The sequence below is a fragment of the Grammomys surdaster genome, unplaced genomic scaffold (assembly GCF_004785775.1).
Source record: "Grammomys surdaster isolate TR1022 unplaced genomic scaffold, NIH_TR_1.0 125951, whole genome shotgun sequence".
NCBI classification, from domain to species: Eukaryota; Metazoa; Chordata; class Mammalia; order Rodentia; family Muridae; genus Grammomys; species Grammomys surdaster.
Window position 1 is genome coordinate 3480413 of NW_021620772.1, and position 19235 is coordinate 3499647.

General features: G+C 35.9%; 2 protein-coding genes across 8 annotated transcripts in view; one reads left to right on the plus strand and one right to left on the minus strand.

Moving 5' to 3' along the window:
* Snapc3 (small nuclear RNA activating complex polypeptide 3) overlaps nt 1-19235 on the plus strand; it is a 51635-nt gene that overhangs the window by 25831 nt on the left and 6569 nt on the right. For 3 of the 4 annotated variants that reach the window (XM_028753617.1, XM_028753619.1, XM_028753620.1), the window contains 2 exons: nt 821-899; nt 13203-13251. The gene's annotated coding sequence lies outside the window, so the exon portion shown is untranslated. The remainder of the gene's footprint in view (nt 1-820; nt 900-13202; nt 13252-19235) is intronic. The other variant, XM_028753618.1, reaches the window with a different exon arrangement.
* Psip1 (PC4 and SFRS1 interacting protein 1) overlaps nt 297-19235 on the minus strand; it is a 34626-nt gene continuing 15687 nt past the window's right edge. Inside the window, exons 7-16 of one of the 4 annotated variants that reach the window (XM_028753613.1) lie at nt 14022-14115; nt 12899-12974; nt 11016-11241; nt 9484-9602; nt 7002-7057; nt 6262-6332; nt 5960-6061; nt 5635-5848; nt 4145-4256; nt 297-3025 (exon numbers count right to left, since the gene is read on the minus strand). In XM_028753613.1, coding sequence (XP_028609446.1) covers nt 2965-3025; nt 4145-4256; nt 5635-5848; nt 5960-6061; nt 6262-6332; nt 7002-7057; nt 9484-9602; nt 11016-11241; nt 12899-12974; nt 14022-14115 — 1131 coding nt within the window. In that variant the 3' untranslated portion in view covers nt 297-2964. Of the gene's footprint in view, nt 3026-4144; nt 4257-5634; nt 5849-5959; nt 6062-6261; nt 6333-7001; nt 7058-7772; nt 8467-9483; nt 9603-11015; nt 11242-12898; nt 12975-14021; nt 14116-19235 lie in introns of those variants that run through there. The other 3 variants (XM_028753616.1, XM_028753615.1, XM_028753614.1) reach the window with 3 other exon arrangements.

Sequence of the window (19235 nt, forward strand, 5' to 3'; positions counted from 1 at the left end):
GTCTACAAGTATTCTCATTTAGTGCTGTAGGCAATAAGGTACCATTTCCTTGCCAAGGCTAACTTACATTGCGTCTAAGTTTTTACTTTGTTTTTGAACAGTGTTAAGTACCCTGAGAATTCTGCTGCATAATCACATATTCGTGATGAATGGTTTTACTCAGTCCTTAGATTATTACAGTTCATGTGGGTCTTATACTAATATTTGTACTCTCAAAGTAAATTCCAGCAAGTTATCCCTAATATATATATAATGCCATTTACCCCATTTTACTAGACAAAGATGACAGATAAACATTACTCTATGGAATCCTTATGTATTTATTGAGAATGCTATTCTACTTTTTCACTGAAAGTTCACATACCTTCCATTTCTTTGATGGTAAAAATGAAGAAAGGCTAGCCATGTTACTGCAGTTATCACTTATATAGATTTCTCAACTAGTTCACATCAAAAGAATTTCAACTTTATACTTACAAGCTATAAAGCCCCCAATTTTCTTTATGCCAATATCAATCTCTTAAATATAACATCAAATCTCATGAGTCACTTTAAGGACATAGGTAAATATGAATGGAACAACTTTGTCAGTGAACATTCCTATGGATACACCTGCATGGAAAATAGGTTTCCTCAAGCATCTTGCTTATCCTTCACAATTCTTTAAGGGTGATTATACTTTGCAGTTTTACAGCAGGGGGCAGTCATCTCTAATATCTGTTGGAGAATTACATGACACAAATTTAAGCACATTTTTAGTAACTCTCATTTCTTAAGGGTCTCAAGCTATAATTTTGCTATTTGCATATTCTCTGACCAGAGGAATAAAACTCGTTCGTTGAAGCCCTTGCTGTGCATACAGGATGGCAGACTTGTCTTCACCTGGCATCTTTACTGAGGTAAGTTGATATGAATAGGAAGATTTTTAGAGTATCACATCATGGTCTTGGTAACATCTATTATTCTATTGAATTCCTAACTAGAATAGCAAATGTGGTCAGATGAGCTCTGGTCAAATTCTTTATACATACAGGCTTGCAACCAGGTTCTCTCATTAAGAGGGATATCTGAAATTGATCCAAGCAGCTGAGAAATCAAAATAGGTGTCCATACATGCACATTATACATGCTTACTGTACACAGTGGGAGAGGTGGCTATCTCATTGGCTAGATCTCTTAGTTCAGCCATTGTTTTAACCAAATACATTCTAAAAATGTTTTGTTATCAGTTTTGAGAATGATAGCTTGTCTGTGAATTAACCTGACAGACTGACTATTCCACATTAAAAAGGCAGCTGTGCTTGAAAATAAACATACATGGTCAGAGCAAGGCAGCCTCCCAAGTAGGTACATAACCTAGGAGTGCCGTCAAATGTTCTGAAGGTGGATGGTCTGTAGCTTATTGTTGAAACTAACACCTGTGGTTAGGGAAGAAAAGGGGACACAAGGCAAGTGACAGTTCTCTCCTGAGCTTACTACTGCATAGCTCCTGTATCCCCTAGCAGGGTCTTAGTGACAGCTAGGGAGAACACTACTACTTCCTTACCAGGAAATCCAGAATTCCTTTAGTAATAATAATCTACTAATAGAGTTTGGTAGAAAAAACTTTAATTAAAACAATTTACACATTGACACTTATGGCTTAACTAGAATAATTTTTGTCCAAGTTAAAAATGTACTAAGGACAAAACAGAAGACTGATGTATATATAATGTACAGCGTTTGCTCACGACAGTAGTTAAATTGTAAGAGCTATCAAAGCAAAAGTCCAATTATTGAAGTAATTAAAAAAGTTTTACATAGATGAAAAAAATAATTATCTGAGAAATCAAGAACATATTTAATTGCATCACACACAAACACTGGTATTAAGTCACTTTCCTATGGAATTTCAAAGCATAAGGATGAACTTTTCTACCTAATAAAAACCAACAACTGACTTGATTACTCAGAATACCTTTGAAATGTTATCCCTTAATTTAACAGCGTGATAGTCCACGTTTGTGTGTATGGACTATCTGATTACTACCTTCGAGCAGCTGGTGTTTGATTTTTCTGTATCCTCTGATATGTCTGATAGAGAAACTAAAAATCCCATTTCAATATGGCTATGTTTTCAATTAGGTTAGTTTCCTTATTTATCACGTATAAGCATCATGGATTGATTCTAATTTAAAAAAAAACACACCTTAATGAGTGTAAAATTAAAAACAAACTAGTTTTAGGTTTTTGTGATTAGTAGCTATACAGGATTGTAGATGGACTTCTTATATGTATATATAACCAGTCTGTTCTCTTTAGTTCTAACGCCACTGAAATCCCAGTCCTAAAACTAAATTACTTTCAAAAGTAAACAAATTTGTACCTTCTATAACAACCTGGTGGGTATCTAGTTGTCATACAAACTACACATTATTATAAAGAGGCAAGATAATGCAGCACATGGACTGAGGGTAACTTCTGATAAAAGGAGTGAGTACTTAGAAGTAACATTCATTTTATCATCCATAAAAATGTTCAACTTCTAAAAAACCCACAAACAGTGAAAAGACAGTCTGGTAAATCCAATATCTGTAAAAACTATGCACAAAACCCACGGTATCTGGGAAAGAGGAAAGTTTTATACAAGTAGCAGTTTTAAAATGTAACTGCCCTACTACCAATTACACATTAACATACACACTAACTGAAAATACACTACAGTCATGTCTACAAAGCAGGTTAACCTTTCTAAGTAGGTTTCCCTTACTCTTAAACTAGATGACAGAGCTGTTAATACTGCACACGGAAAAGTAGCAATAATTGACTTTTACACAAATATAAAGGGTTTTTCTTCCCCCCCAACTACTTAAACATCAAAATCTATGCTTATAAAACTTTAAACCTTTCAGCAGCCTAAGTATTTCAAATGAAGTCACTCATGACAGACTTCTCACATACTGTCTACACCTCAAGTCTGCCAGCCTAGTTCTCTACTGTAGACTCCTTCAGAGATATCTCAGCTTCTCTCTCTTCTCCAGGTGGCCTAAAATAAAGTGAGAAAAAAGAAAATCATTACAACTAGGGTTGGGGGTTTTCTCTTGAGCAAGAAGGACATTAAATCTGTGTCCTATTTAATTTTAAAAAAGGAAAAGACCCACAAAACATTGCTACCAAAGTAATACACAGATCTGGTGAGATAATCCTAAGACGCATTCAAGATCTGGCGCTAACTTTTGTTATGCCAACATTAAAATTGTTTTCCTTCATTGAGTTCCCAACCTAGATCCATTTTCCTGAGTAAATATAGGGACAATTTTATTGTCTAATCTATAATCACAAGCCAGCTGTGGCTAGAGGACTGCTACAAGTTCAAGGCCAACCTGTACAATAATATAAGGAGGAGACCTTGTCTCAATAAACCTTTTTAGGGTGTTGGAGACGAGAGGGGTTCTCACTCGTAGAAAGCTACAATTTTCTGATGGATAGAGATTGAACACAGAGCCTTAACCACTGAACACAGCCAGGTCTTCCTCCTGCCTTTTCGATTCAAAACTTTTTTAAAAATTAGTAAGGCTGATGTAGCACACAGCTCCAATTCAAGCACTCCAGAGGCAGACATTTCTGTGGGTTCAAGACTAGCCTAGTTTTACATTGCAATTTCCATGACAGCCAGGGAAATATACAAGTGAGAGCTTGTAAAAGGAGTCTGAGAAATATAACTGTCACTGGGTATAGAGGTCAGTGATAGTGTGTCCCTACCATGGTTGAGTCTCAGGGAGAAATACAAAATACACACTATGATATGATATGTTATTAATACTAATAACTTCAGGGCTTTATTGTGCTAAAATCATGAATAAGAAAAATATGATAAGCAAAGCTCAATAGTACACCTCTGTAGTTACGGCAATTGGGTAAGCCAAGGGTGGAGAATTATCTCTAGAGTTTGAAGCCAGACTCAGCATCAAAGCAAGAACCTTTATGTTTTCCTATTGTGTATGAATCTTCTTCCTGAGTGTACATTACAGACAGCTGTGAGCTGCTATATGGTTGCTGGAAATCAACCCCAAATCCTCTGAAGAGCTAGCACTCTTAACATGTGAGCCATCTCTCCAGCCTGACTGTGATCTTAACTCAATGGACCTGTTATAACATGCCTTACTTTGTCTTACTGCTGGCCTCACGGCTGTCTTTGCTTTCTTCGTTGCTATCACCATTATGTTGTGGATGATTACTCTCTTGAGCATCAGATCCTCCATTTAGGCTCTTTGTTCCTTTAGAATGGAAAAACTGTTAGCACTATGCAGTGATACACCAAATTATCTCAAAAAGTCAAAGCATGGCCCTCAAGGTGCTGGCTCTTCAGCCTTTCAATAAATGACTAGGTTGACATTTCAAACAACAATGAAAAGATGTACTACTGATTTGTACCATTCAAAGTCTAGAACAGGACAATAAGATTTTTTTCCCCCAATGGACAGAGGATTTACTAATCTCATTACATTTAGGAAAAATGTTAAATGGCAGAACTCTGTAGTATACTAGCATGTACTTTTGTTTTTTATTCTATTTTTGGAGAACCAAATTTTGTTTTTATAGTACTTTAGAGAATAATGTGCTTAAAGTATCCAAATGACAAGCCTGGGCATTTTCCTGTAAAAACCCACTAATAAATTTCTATCAAATAAGTGAGAGATTTTTTTTTTGTTATTGTTTTGTCTTGAAAGATAAGCATATGCTTGCTAAAGTGCTTTTAACATTGAATTGGGGAGGCTGATAATGCTATTCTATCCTTAGGTAAATTCTGAACCACAATGTCTAGAGTTTATTTTAAATATACTTGGGTTGACACAAAGGCTGTACAAGACCACAACATGTACATATTAAGCAGCTCTTTATCTAATACATTTGGAACCTGCAGTGTTGTATCTTGAGTATAGGACTCAATATGCATCTAAAATGCACTGCCTTCGTAACAGTTTTATTCATTGACATATCACAAAGCACAGATGTGTATCAGCCATCTATTTGGATAGTCTGCTAGTGACTGTCATCACTGTTCCTCCTGACTCCATTTAGATGCTACCTATTACCAGCCAACTGTTATAGCACAGTAGAATATAGCTTATATCAACAAACACATTACCATTTAATTAAAAGTCATATACTGTTAATACAGTATATAACATACTTGGGGTAACTAAATGACACTGAAAACATTGGCCAAAATACATGTTGGCTATGATCAGAAAGGAATAAGCAGCACTTTCAGCTCTGCCTAGGATGCAGCAATTCTACTCGTATGCTAACTATACATTTTATTTTTTAGCTAAAGCAAATAAGGGAGGGAGGGAATTGGCTGGTTCTCTAGAAAACATTCTGATTTTCCTCAAAAGTCATTAACAATGTTTTTGTTAGACGTTTCCTTCATAATGCCCATGATAACATTCTTGCAGGTCGTATACAAGTACTGTGTTAATGGCATCCCCATTGTTACTATAATATTTCAGCTTTTTCAAGGTCAGTGAATGTACAGTGTAGCCTCACTACTGAGAGGACCCTACATTTCTAACATTAACAAAACCATTTGCAAAAGCAACCCTGGCAAACAATTGAGAAGCAGGGAGAGAAGCAGCTGACCGTATCACATACCTGTTTGTTCCTTTTCTAGCTTTTTGTTTGGCCCTTTCTTCCCCTGATCTTTGGTTTTATTTGCTTCCTCATGCTGTCTTTGTTCAGCAAGAGATTTGTTCAGCACTTGAGTGATGACAGAATCTCCTTCACCAACCAAAAACATATTCTTAAACTTGTTATATAACATTGTAGACTTTTCCATGATAACTTGACTGACTTTGAACCGCCGTATCTGAGAAAACAGTAGTAGTCATAGTTATTTTCCCTAATTTATTTAAACTTCCTTTAAAAGTGATGAACTGAGAAAAGATGTTAAGGAGTTCCAGGTGTTGAAGGCACTTACTTTCTTCAGGGTTGTGATCATCTCTGTGTGTTTCTGAGCTTGTTGCATTGTTACCTGAAGTGAAGCAAGTTCATCCAGTGCCTCAATGCATCTGTTCACATCCTTCATGACAAAACAGCAATTTCATAACTGTTAATTACCAAAGCATCTATGTCATCTACTTCTGAAGATCTTAAAAGCTCTTAAGGTGGTACAAAAATGGCCAGGTATTGTTCCTTGTATCTTAAACTTACACACTCAAGTCACGTGGGGAAATATGAAGCTATTAAAGCAGTGCATTTTAAATGAGGTTAAACACTTACTAGGTTATCAATTTTGAGTGAATTTTTAATTTCAGCATGTATCCTTTGAAGTCGAGAATCCATTGATGTTTCTATAAATTGAAATATGTGAAAAACAGTAAATAGTTTTTCTCCACACCATATCTCCGTACAGTCTAACATATAAAAGTAATGGTGGTTTATAAAAATTTTCATAATCTTTAAGAACCCCATATAGTTGAATACTGTAAAAAGTTACCTGCTAATTTTCATATATGGTCCCGAGAAGAAACATGCGGCATAAAAGTACAAAATTACACCACACCGCATTCGTTCTGTCTCGGATAACAAGCTCCTACTCCTATGTCTCAGCTCTTACATCCCTGCTTCACCTCGCACAGTTAACTGCAAGGTATTTATCAAAGCTTCCAGCTCTTAGCTGGGCTGCACAACTGACAAATAAGCATTAAGATATTAGCAGGTTTACTTTAATTGCTTAAATTAAAATGCAATTTAATATAGAACTTATTAGACTTGAAAGCATGTTTTGATCTAAACATGAAATGGGATTCCAAAAGTCATTTTTAAATTGTAAATTTTGTGCCTATTTACTGTTTCTTTAAAGTCAGGATCCCACTCTGTATCCCTGGTTGGCTTGGAACTTGAGGTTCTCCTGGCTGTGCCTCCATAAATGCTAGGATTCCAGGCATGTGCCATCACATCTAGCTTCCGTTAACTTTTTCTATATAATTTTGTAGGTCTTAGAAAGTAAAATAACTAACCTCGCTTCTTCTCCACTTTCTTAACTTCTGGCTTCTTTCCTTCATCTTTATTCTGCCTATCAAATGTTAACACAAATATTTCAAAACACTGTAACTTGGTGACTGAGGTTAGCAGATGCCCATATTCCCCTGTGTGAAAGTTTAAAAAAAAATGGTCCTTAAAAATAATACATCAGCCTACAAAACAGGACACTGACTAGTTTCTAGAACTATGTAGTTCTACAGCATTAACATAAATAAAAACAAAACTCAAACATGCTAAATTAACCTTTCAGTGACATCACAATATGACTTTGAAGCAGTCACAGAAGAATATAATACTAAAAATCCAATTTCAGGATCACTGGACAAACAGTACACAATGGCAAAAGAGGATCTACAAATTCATAATGAATTTTAAATCAACTTCCTTCAGTTCATTTTTTTAAAGCATATTAAAGTAGACCAGTTACACTGTATCCCACCATCTCCAAAGGACAGGTAATTCAAGGGACTTAGCTTAAAGCAGGTCTATTCACTATTGAAGCCAATTTCTAATACTACTGTTTTTTTTTTTTAAGTTGTAGAGGAGGCCACTGTTTCAAGGTAAATTACATTCACTAATGTTTACATACCATTTCATAAGTGAAAAAGTACCATTTTACTAAGATTAACAAAAAAGAACCGTTTGAATTAGAAATTTTACTTTCTAGTACCTTGGCTTGGCATTCAGGCCCTATTATGAACCAATTAAAATAGACAAGAACAAAAAAATACCTAAAAATCAGGTTGTTTTTTTTTAAAAAAAACTTTATTTTAAAATTTTGGTTACAATTTCAATTTTTTTACTTAACAAGTCTACTGTTTAATCTCTCAGGATTAAAAAGAAAAAAAAACCAAGACTCTAAAGAACTTAACAACAAAAGAATGTCAAGGGAAGGGCACACCTGCCCCAGTTTTCAAGAACGTAATAGCTATTCCAGTTTAACACCTAGCTTCAAAACAAAATGAGTTTTCATATTTTCTAAATGAAATAATGTACAACCACCATCTTCATCTATGTCTGTTATAACTTCAAACGCAAAGCTTCATTTTAAGCTTGGCTAAAAAAAACAAAAACAAAAAAACAGGAATGTTGGCCAACCTTAATATGTAGTGTGTACCTTACAGGATATTTTGTTAACAATCATAACACAGTTAATAATGCCATTAATAGTGAAGTCCTCAATTTAGAATCTGGAACATTTCTTCCATCAAGGGGGGAGGGGGAAATTCAGTCCAATGAGTCTGTCTCAAGATCTTCATCGCTTGTATGCTCCACTTGTATTCTCTTTTCAGTTACTGGATTAATGCTTTGAGCCCAAAATGAGATATATTTTTATTACTGTAGATTACATGTTGTTTGGCTGGGAATACAATACAATAAACTTTATTTTGCATAATGCATTTCACACAAGTTGCATCTGAAATGCTTTACAGAGCAAAACTGTCCAAGTACAAAGTTTTGTAATAACAGGAGAAGGAAAGAAAACACAAATATTAGAATTTGAGAAAGTTACATTGGAGGACATTCAAAAGAAACTGAAATACAAAAAAGATATCTTGAGATTCTGAAGAAGAATTGGGCTAGATTCACTAAGCAACAACTAATTTATGCCTGAATTCTGGGAGCACAAAGTTAAAAGCAACAATAGTCACAGTATTCAGTGGAGAGAAAGGACAGGAATAATGGCATTTACAGATGTGGCCATGATCTGGCATTTTAATCAGTTTTAAAAACTCCCACAAGCAGCTAAACTGCTCTGTATCCTCCAAATAGCTACAGAAGCAGAGACAATGAATGTACCTATAAAAATGGTTACTTTGTAGATACATCATAAAACCATGAAATGTTTTTACTATCTGCCACTGTATAAGTGACCTATAACATGTTTTCAAATTATCTCCTCACTACCAATAAAAAGCCCAGGTAAGTTTACTAAGAATATCAAACTTTATAAATGAGAAAAAGGGACTGTGATAAACTAGGAAAACAAAAACAAGTGTACAAGAGACATGAAGTCTAATTATTGAAATGATGTCCTTGTACTGAGAAAATACTGAGAAAATAAAGGAGGAAGAAAGTTCTCATGGTAAATGTATATCCAAGCTTCATTCATATAGTATCTATCAAATGCAAGTCTTTGGGCCTACTTTTATTGGCTTCCAGGTTTCCAACTGGGATTGCCTTCTTTCACCACCAATATATTTTCATAATTCTATGTTTAACATGTTATATAAAACCTAACTGTACTTTCACTTAATATTACAAAACAGTTCACAAGAGGGATTACCTCAGTGAATCTCATCCTCTGAAAAAAGAATAACACATATGGAAGATTTTCTACTATGGGAAGTCACTTTAAAAGGCTTCATCAACTCTGGAAAATGAGAGGCTACTTAAAAGCTTTAACACTACTCTTTAAAAAAGAATGCAAGATTGAAAACTAAAAAGAATACTTACTGCTCAGTTTCCATTTGTTCCTCTTGCTTTCGTTTCCGATCTGCAGCTTCTTTCTCATGTTGGCCTTTTAGCATGTTCCTCCTGTGAGCAGCCTGGAAGTTTCTTCCACCCTTTCTCTTCTGTTTGAGAATAGGTTGTTTTTATTAACTCTCAAGTTAGTGGTTTGAGACTAATTACAATCGTGGTAGATAGGAAAACAAGCAACTAAGTTTAAGCTTAAGGCCATGCTTAAATAAACAAGAGCAGAGCTACTGACCGCACAGGAGTCTATGACTTTCTTTCAGAAATGCGCTAAGAAGCTATCCAATTAAAATGTTTAGCTTTGAGCAGGCCATGGTGACTCATACTTTTAATCTCAGCATTTAGGAGGCAGAGGACAGGTAGATCCCTGTGAGTTCAAGGCCAGCCAGGTCTGCAAGGCAAGTTTACCAAGGTTGAAGAATTAGACCCTGTCTCAAACCTGCCAGTCTCTCTAAAAGCTAGCCTTCTAAAAATATTGAGAGAAATCAGATATAAAAGCCCATATACACACCTCAAGAGTTAATGTTACATTTCACTAACAAAATGACAGTAGGAAAAGATTAAAGTTTAATGTATAAATGCACCTCTTGTGTCTTTGATCACAGTCATCTGGGTTATCTACAGCCTGTTTATATAGCTGGAGTACTGGAAGTATATCTAATTTCTAGAATTACACTATACTATATTATAATTATACTATATGGGGGCAGGATAATTTTAAAATATAAAAACATTTCAAATAAGCCTTACTGGAATTCTATTAGGAAAAATAAAGAAACCCCAAAACCTTTAACAAATATTAAACACTATCTAGGAAACAAACTTAAGAATGTATTTGGGGAAATGGCTCAGTGGATTAAATGCTTCCTGTCCAAGAATGAGGACCTGCCTTCAGATCCCAAGCTTCCCTGTGAAGCTGAGTACGACTCTACCACCTGTGCTTGCGGGTGGCAGCGATGGAGAATAAGAACATGGTAGATAAGCAGACTAACTAACCAGTCTAGCTTCGGATTCACTGAGACCCTGTCTCAGAAAACGTAAAAGGGGTGGGGCCAAATAGATGATACCACTTAGGTTCAACTGGAGGGAGGGTTGGTTATCATCTCTCCCGTTCCAGGAGATCTGTCTACACATTAATACATACTGCAGGCAAAGCACTGACATGAAAAAGAAAATAATTAGCATGAGGAAGAGGGAGCTGGGGACACTAGAGGACCAAAGTCTGTATCCCCCAAACTCAACATTTTCACATAATTGTGGTGGCCCATCTATAATTACAGCCATGGTAGGCAGTTACACATGACCTCCGTATCACAGTTGCCACCAAGATTAGCCACATGAGTAGTTCTCCAGAGTTTGCTGGAGAGACACTTCTTAATGAATTAAGAACAATGAAGAGAGATTACCCGTATCAACCTTAGGCCTCTACATACTACGCGCTGCACAAACACCTCATACAGAAATATATGAAGAGACAAATAGGCAAGAAATGTCGAATGTGAATGTGCTACCTTTTCACCTTCTTGATCATCTTCGTCTTCCGAATCAGAGGTTGATGTAACCCCTGGTTTAGCTACATTTTTCCGTTTAGATTCAGCTTCTTTCTTTCCCTCTTTCTTATCTGGTTCTTTTCTTGGCTTCTCTTCTTCCTTTTGGCCTTCCTCCTCCTTTTTGAGCTGCTTTTTAGCTTGTTTTTCCTCTGGCCCCTTTTTCTTACTTTTGTCTTCATCAATAACCCTATATTAAGAGTACAACAGTGGAAGACTCATTTATACTTTTTCTTTTTTGAAAGAATTATTTATATAATAAATACACATGTGTATGTGCTGGATGTGGGTGCTGGGAACCAAACTCTGCTCCAGCCAACAACAGCGGGCACTCTTCAACAGCTAAGCCAGCTCCCCAGCCTTTATTTGCACTCTCCTTACCAAACAAGTATTTCAGGGGAAAAATCTTGGCAAAATTAAAAAAAAACAAGACGGTTTACCATACTACTATAAAAATGGGATTTCCATGATGTACAACTTTTGGGTGCTTCTTGCTCCTGTTTAGCATAGGTTCCAACACTGAGGTGTAACACACACCCCATTTAATAGAATTACATTTCACATGTTTATAAAAACATTTGTTTTAGAAATAATCAGTCATTTGTAGGGATTAAGCATAATGTTAAATAAATGACCAGTTATTTTTATTAAGCAAATCGTCATACAAACCATGAAGGTCCTGCACTGAATAGTGACATGAATGGTTCAATCAGTCTATTTAACACAAGAACCGTCAAATCTATTTTCTCTGCAGTTTTTAAGTATATTAACTGTTACTGTACCTACATTTTCAAAAAGACAACAGTTTTACTATGCTACCCATGCTGGCTGCAAATGCCAAGGGACACATGAATAATACAGTCTTGCAAAACAAAAAACAAAAAATCTTATTTTTGTGGTGGTAGTGGTTTTCCCCCTTTAACAGTACTGTAACAACTAGCTTGGAAAGAAAGCTCTTGAAAAGTTCTATTTTGGTTGAAAAATACCAACTCTGAAAATAATCAATTCAGGTGCAGAAAAATGGCTCAGTGGTAGAAAGTGTTTTTTGTTCTTTCAGAAAACTAGAGTTTGCTTCCCCAGGCTAACCTGGTGGCTCACCATTGTGAGTTTCAGATCTGATACCTCAGTCTGACTAAGAGCACTTGTGATGTATATACCACAGTTAAGTCCATCCCTAAGTCATCCCTACAAAACCTTTAAACACAATCATCACAACAGTCTCTCCTTTTCCTGATTATATCCCTTCTCAAGTTCCTCAAAGAAATTCAAGGTGAACAGATTTTCTAAGTGGGAAAGGATAACTAGATAAAAAAAGAAAACACCAACCCAGGAGATGGCTCAGAGGGTACAGATGCTTGCCATTAAGGTCTCCTTATGTGATTTTGATTCCCTGGAGCCATGTGGTAAAATGACCACAGACCTTGTGGTGCTTCCACACATATACTAAATAAATACAATGTAATAAAAAATGATTTATAAAAAGAAAAACAATACTTTCTGTGGTAACTAAATTTTTATATTATTTTAAAGAACCTGTTACATCTGGACACTATTCAAATATAATCTGCACAGAAATTTTTCTCAGCAATTTACCTTGCCCAAGTTCCCTGTTAGCCTACATGACCTAAATTTGTTATTATACACCCCCCCCAAAAAAAAATAACACAGCAGACTTCAATTCCTTTAACACAAACACTCCTCCAATCTCTCAGTTATCAGTTTTAGAGATAAAATAGTGATAGAAACAAGTACTATATAAGACAAAAAGGAAAAAAACTTAAAAACACAATACTATTTTTCTACTATTTACAAATGTCTCAATAATTTTGTATTCAAAACAAACTCACATGTCACTTTCTGAAGGACAGGGCTGTTTTACCACTTTAGGTCTGCCTCTTGGTTTTGGAATCTTGACTTCAGTAGCTAATTTTCATACAGGAAAAAAAATTTTCATTCTTAAATACAAGGCTTATGTAGAATACGAATGTTACATTTTATATTTATATTACATATATATATACACACATATACCCATATATATACATATATGTATGCACACACACACACACACCCTAGAAACTAGTGACCCCAGGGATAAAGTGACAATTTAATGATTTACAATAAATTTTCATTTGTCCTTATGTTTGACAGAGATTGAAAACTGAGAAATTACAGTCGGGATGGAATGTATGAGAAAAATGTATGTATAGTCTCATTCAGAATTTGCATATCTATCACCAATATGTTATGTGTACTATACATCTTTGGAACTTTATCAGAATTCACAAACATCTTTATCATTACCAGTTTGATGCATTATAATACTATAAAACATGTACATTTCTTTCCAATCTGACTATTCCCTTAACAGTTTTCAGTAAGGATACTATTGTGATGTAAGGGGAAAAAAATTTATCTAGTTGATTTTCAGTATTGTATTCGGTATTAGGAAGAACAACTCAAGATTATTTCCAAATTATCTAATCAATATTAATCCTATCAGAATGCAATAATCTGAAATTGAAAAAAGTAAAATAAGCCCACTATTTGTGGTATTTTTAAGCTCACTAGATAAACTTTTCAGAATTGGGAGAGATTTTAATTTAATTTGGACAAAAGAAACCATAATTATTTCAAATTTAATAGCTATCACAAGCACAAACCATTTTTCTGCTTTGAAATTATTCTTGTTTATAACCTGATATCTACATGACATTTTCTCAGACATGTAGCACAGCGGTAATTCTGTAAAACTCCATATCCTGCTGACACCACAGACATAGTCATACAGTGAAACTGCCTGATGACTAATTTCTCCAGCCTCATCTATGTCCGTGTTAAAAGTGATAATGTGACTGTCTTTAATCAACTTCTGTTAATATTATTCTAGAACACTGAAGCCTGCAATGTTTTAATGGACTGGAATATTAATCACAAGCCCAGCAAGTATTTAAGCATTAACGAACCTACCTGCAGGTCTTCCTCTCTTAGGACTTGCTTTCACATTAGAAGCAGTTGCTGCAGTCACCATTCCCGCCTCTTCAATGTCTACTTGTTTTTCAGCCTGAATTACAAAAATATAATTAATTTAGCAAAATTATAAGCATAAAAGCATAATTTCTGTATGAGTTTTATTACTTTTGAACAATCAACGTATCATTTCAGTGTTTTCAATCACCTTTTTAGAAATTTCCCAACCTCAAACAATCATTTGAAAAAAATAAGACTAACATTTTTGATACAATATGAATACCAAAGTATAATGCGATTATACCTAAAGATTCACATTGCCACTTCTAACTAATTAACTTTGCTTTACGTTTCAACTGAGACTGACATCTGATGCTATTACTTTTATTTTCTAGTAGAAAACTACAAGGCTGAAAAGTTAGTGCCCTCAAATGAGAATCAGCTATTACTGACTTAAAGCCTTTCAGGAAAATAAAATTAGATATAAAATGAAAACATAAGGATATCGATGGTAATGGTTATAATTGCAAAGGGATGAACAAAATTGAAGAAAGTCAACTGAAGCATGTAAGGTCATTAAACAGCCACTTGAACTTCAGTATTAATGTACCAACCAGAGCAAGAATGTTTACAAAAACACACAGAAGTGCATTCAGTTAATAAGAAAATTGTCAATATATTTACAAGAAACTGCATTGCTTTTGTTTACTTTTATTTGAGGGGCAGAGAAGTCAAGAAACTGCATTGCTTTTGTTTACTTTTATTTGAGGGGCAGAGAAGTATTGTATCACCATGTAGACAGCCCAGACTAGCCTTAAAACTATCTTTTCCGCCAGGCGGTGGTGGTGCACACCTTTAATACCAGCACTTGGGAGGCAAAGGCAGGTGGATTTCTGAAGTCGAGGCCAGCCTGGTCTACAGAGTGAGTTCCAGGACAGCCAGGGCTACACAGAGAAACCCTGTCTCGAAAAAAAACAAACAAAAAAAAAACCAACCAAACAAAAAACCTATCTTTTCCTGCCTCGGTGATTCCTGCCAACTGTGATTATAGGCATGCCACCCGGCCCAGGTCAATCTACCTTTAATCAATGATGCCTAAGATGATAAAGAATGATATCTGCCTCTAAGAATTTATGCATAATACATACTCACATTATTAAAACTGACCCAAGGTTACTCTTTGATTGTTCTCTTTAGAAACAAAGCAAACTTTCTCATGAGATCTCAGGTTAAGGATATATGAGATCATGCTACCCTAATTCCAGATCTGAACCTGCAACCTCATATTAAAGAGCCAGACATCTGTATTTCCATAAAGCTCCAGAGATGTCAAAGGTTAAACTTTTCCTGATGACTTAATAAATAGGTCAGAAGTTCTTTAAAGTTAGGTTTAAACAGATCGGCTCAAGGGCAAAAAGAACTTATTCACTTACCCTTTCTGCATTTGGAAATAAGTTGAAAGCAAGTTAAGAATTACAGGTACAGTGGATCATTTGAGGAGATGCCAATAAACAGTGAAACATTCATCAATAATTAATACAGTTAAAAAACCCAACTCTAATATTAAACAAAGATTGGCCCTACCATGGATTGTTTATGACTATTACTGCAAAATCATGTAAGTAAAAGCTACTACTCAGGAAAATATTTTATCCAGAGTAAAGACTAGTTATTTGAAATACATGCATGAATATCTTTAATGTTCACATTCTAGCTAGATTGCTAATATAATTAACTTACTTAACTGAAACCTCTTAACACTGGATTTCTTTCTCATAGTTACCCTGCTTTCCAACTCTGTCTTTCCTCTTTCCTAAAGCCATTCCACATCCATCAGAGAACCACTGTTCATATCCTTTCCCAAGCCCTCATCCTTGCCTGGCTGTCCATACTTCACAAATCCCCAACAAAGACTAAGCTAATAAACACTAGGACGACAGGAGGGAGAGGATACAAATATAAAATCATTGTCTTTCAAGTTGGAATCTCAAATCTATGGTTAGTCCTTTGACCTTCTAATGCAAGTCCTGAAATGCAAGTCCTGAGTAGTTAACATACTTGTATCCACTTATTGATTGAACCAAAATCAGAATGGGAAAGGAAAATATAGCCAGAAAGAATTCCCTTGATTTCCAAGTCCCTTCCTGAGTCACACATCTCGTCTTCCTTTTAAATCAACCTCTTCAAAGTGGGCGTTCACCTTATGCATTTACTTACATAACTATCATTTTTCCTAGTTTTGTAAGAAAATAAAGGTTTTTAATGCCATTTCATATTAAATGTGTCCCTGTATATATGTTATGCAAAACCCTGATTTTTTTTGTATGTTTTTTGTTTTTATTTTTTATTTTTTCTCAAACTGCAATTCATTCACACAGGGGTTATAAACACAGAAAGGCAGGATGTGGGGAAGGGAATGACACTGGAGTGTGGGTGTTCAGGGGGAATACAGATATCTTCAGAACCGCATATCGGCTGGGTGAAGGTTCAGGGGACAAGTCACTAGGACTCTGCCTATGACTCGCTTGTCCTTATCTAAGTTGGTATTGTCTCCCAAGGCTACCTATTCACAAGGTCTATGACTACTCAGGCTTATAAAAAACCCTGATTTATTACTGCATTACTTCCCCTATTTCTTGAGATTAAAAATATACCTGCAGCTCCCATTAAACATTTATTCTCCAATCTACTTAATTTCATTTCTGTCCTTAACACCTAAACAAAACTAAAATCTCTTGAATAGACTAATTACCAAATATCTTTCTGGAATCTTTGTACTAGGACACTACTGTTAACTCCCTTGTTATTTTTACCTTTCTTTCTTAGCTAGATAACTTCCCGTTTCTCTTCATGGTTTCTCCAAGTCAACATTTCATAGAGGTATGGTTCCCTCATCTCTAGTCTATCCTGTCTCAATTCTGGCTTCTGCCTCCATCGCGGTCAACATATTCTCTTGATCTCTAATATCTTACCTTTATAGCAGTGGTTGTCTCTCTTCCCTCTTTTATACTGTAATCATAGGTTAACTTCACTACAATTCCCAAGAGCACTTACACTTTTTCCTCTGAACACAAACCAACATGCTCATATATCCCCAATCAAGTATACAGTCACTAAAGTAAACACCTTGGAGTCTTCCCACATTCTGCTCCATTCCTTTTACCATCAGTTAACCAACTTAACTTCCTCAAGTGTTATTAATTCCATCTCAAACTAACAAAAATAAACAACTTGACGTAAGGAATTTAATGCTAATTCCTAAGGCCTTTCATGGCCTACTCAGTTACTAGGTCACTCTCACAGCCTCATCTGAACTGTTACAGGCAATTAAGCAAATAAGCCTTTTGGCTTCCCTGTATATATCAACGTTACATGTATATTATGCTATTGTCTATTATATGTGAAAGTATTATCTTAAAAGAACAATGCACATACCTGATGGGCATGTAATTCAGCAATGGACCTTGCCTAGGATGTGCAGGCAAGGCCCAGCACCACAGAACAAAAACACCCATTGGTTTAAAATGCTAGCAAACAGAGCTTGGAGTGTTCACTCTGTGGCAGAGCTTGTGCTTATAGCATGTTGAAAGCTCTAGATTTGATCAACATAAAAAAACCACATACATCAAAATGCTAACAAATTGTCTATGCCTTCAGTAAGCCATAATGGTTGCCTTACCTTGGTGTTGATGGCTACAACTTATCAGCATGGTAGTTACTAAACGTGGGGGTACCTGTGGCAGTTTCTTAAAAGGAAACAAAATGAAATCTATCCCATCAACTGATTTATTCCACACACAGAAAATTTCGTTGTAGAACGCAATGAGCAATGATTGATTTTTTTGGTTTTTTTTTTTTTTAAACCTACAGACTTCTTTCAGATTGGGGTCAATGTCTCAAAGTCTGATGCTGCTTTATCAGCCATTTACATAATATCTGAAATCCTTTAATGTCATTTCAACATTTATAGAACCTTCACCAGTAGACTGTCAAGTCACTCTGACTGCTAATCCACAAGTGTTTATTCACAGGCATGGTTATTCTCACTGTATACTTGCACATTTCCATCACATCACAGCAACCAGGTGGAGAGTCAGTGAAGATCTGCAGAAAGCAGTCTTTTCCTGAACAGTGGGACTCCACAGGAGGATAGAACACCCCGTTAGCCATGTTGTGAACAGCTGCCACAGGTTTTTTCCTTAATTTATAATGATGGTTCATTTAGTGTAAGTGCTAAATGTCCTAGGATCTCCAAAGTGGGTTCACATTCAAGTCATTAGTAGTTCCAGACCCTAGGCTTTGAATACAGAAATTGAATTCCTAGCTGCAACTTCTTCCAAAGTGAAGCTGTCTTCAATGAACATTTCACTTAGTGTGAGCACATTGTTCAGTTTTCTAGATCTGGATAACTTACTGGAGCTGCTCACATCAGCACATTCTACTCCTGGCAGCTTCATGGTGTGGAGGCAGCTTCCTGCTGCACCCACCAGCCACCAGCCGGCCCAGGAGAGCTCCGTCTGTACTTTAAAAACCAAAACAACCTCCCTCAGCCTTCAGAGAATTGAAGTCAGGGCCTTGCCCTCGATTGGGATTTGGCTTACAGCAGCATTTGACTGGCTTTAATCTTCTGTCCTGACCACTAGCAGTTTTTCCTCAGCAGCAGTGGCCTGTTGTACTTCCTGATCATTCCAGAATTCACTTGAACAGCACTCTGAATTCTGTACAAGAATTTTTCCTTTGTACTTGCATTTACACCTTAGCTTATTGGCCCAAGAAGCTCAGTTTTCAGCCTACTTCAGCTTTTAACGTACCCTTCTCTAAGGTTAATCATTTATAACTTTTAGTTTAAAGAGTTCTCTCTGACTTTTTCCACCTGCAGACCTAGAGGCCTTTTGTAAACTGACTAATCCCAGTATTCTTCTAAGAATGGCCTGTAAGGGAGAAGCAGTCAGAACATTTTTCAATTAAGATGCTGTCTTATGTAAGCAGTTTGTGGTGGCTCAAGAATTATAGAAGATCATTAGACTATCATAAAGGATATAACAAGATCTATAAATAATAAAATTAACAAAATGTGACAGAAAGTGAATACATACTCTTATAAATACTAGCTCAGCAGGGTAGCCACAAATTTTCAGTTTGTAAAACTTTGTGGGCTGAGCATACACCTTTAATCCCATACCTCTCAGGGAGCAGAGGCAGGTGATTTCTGTG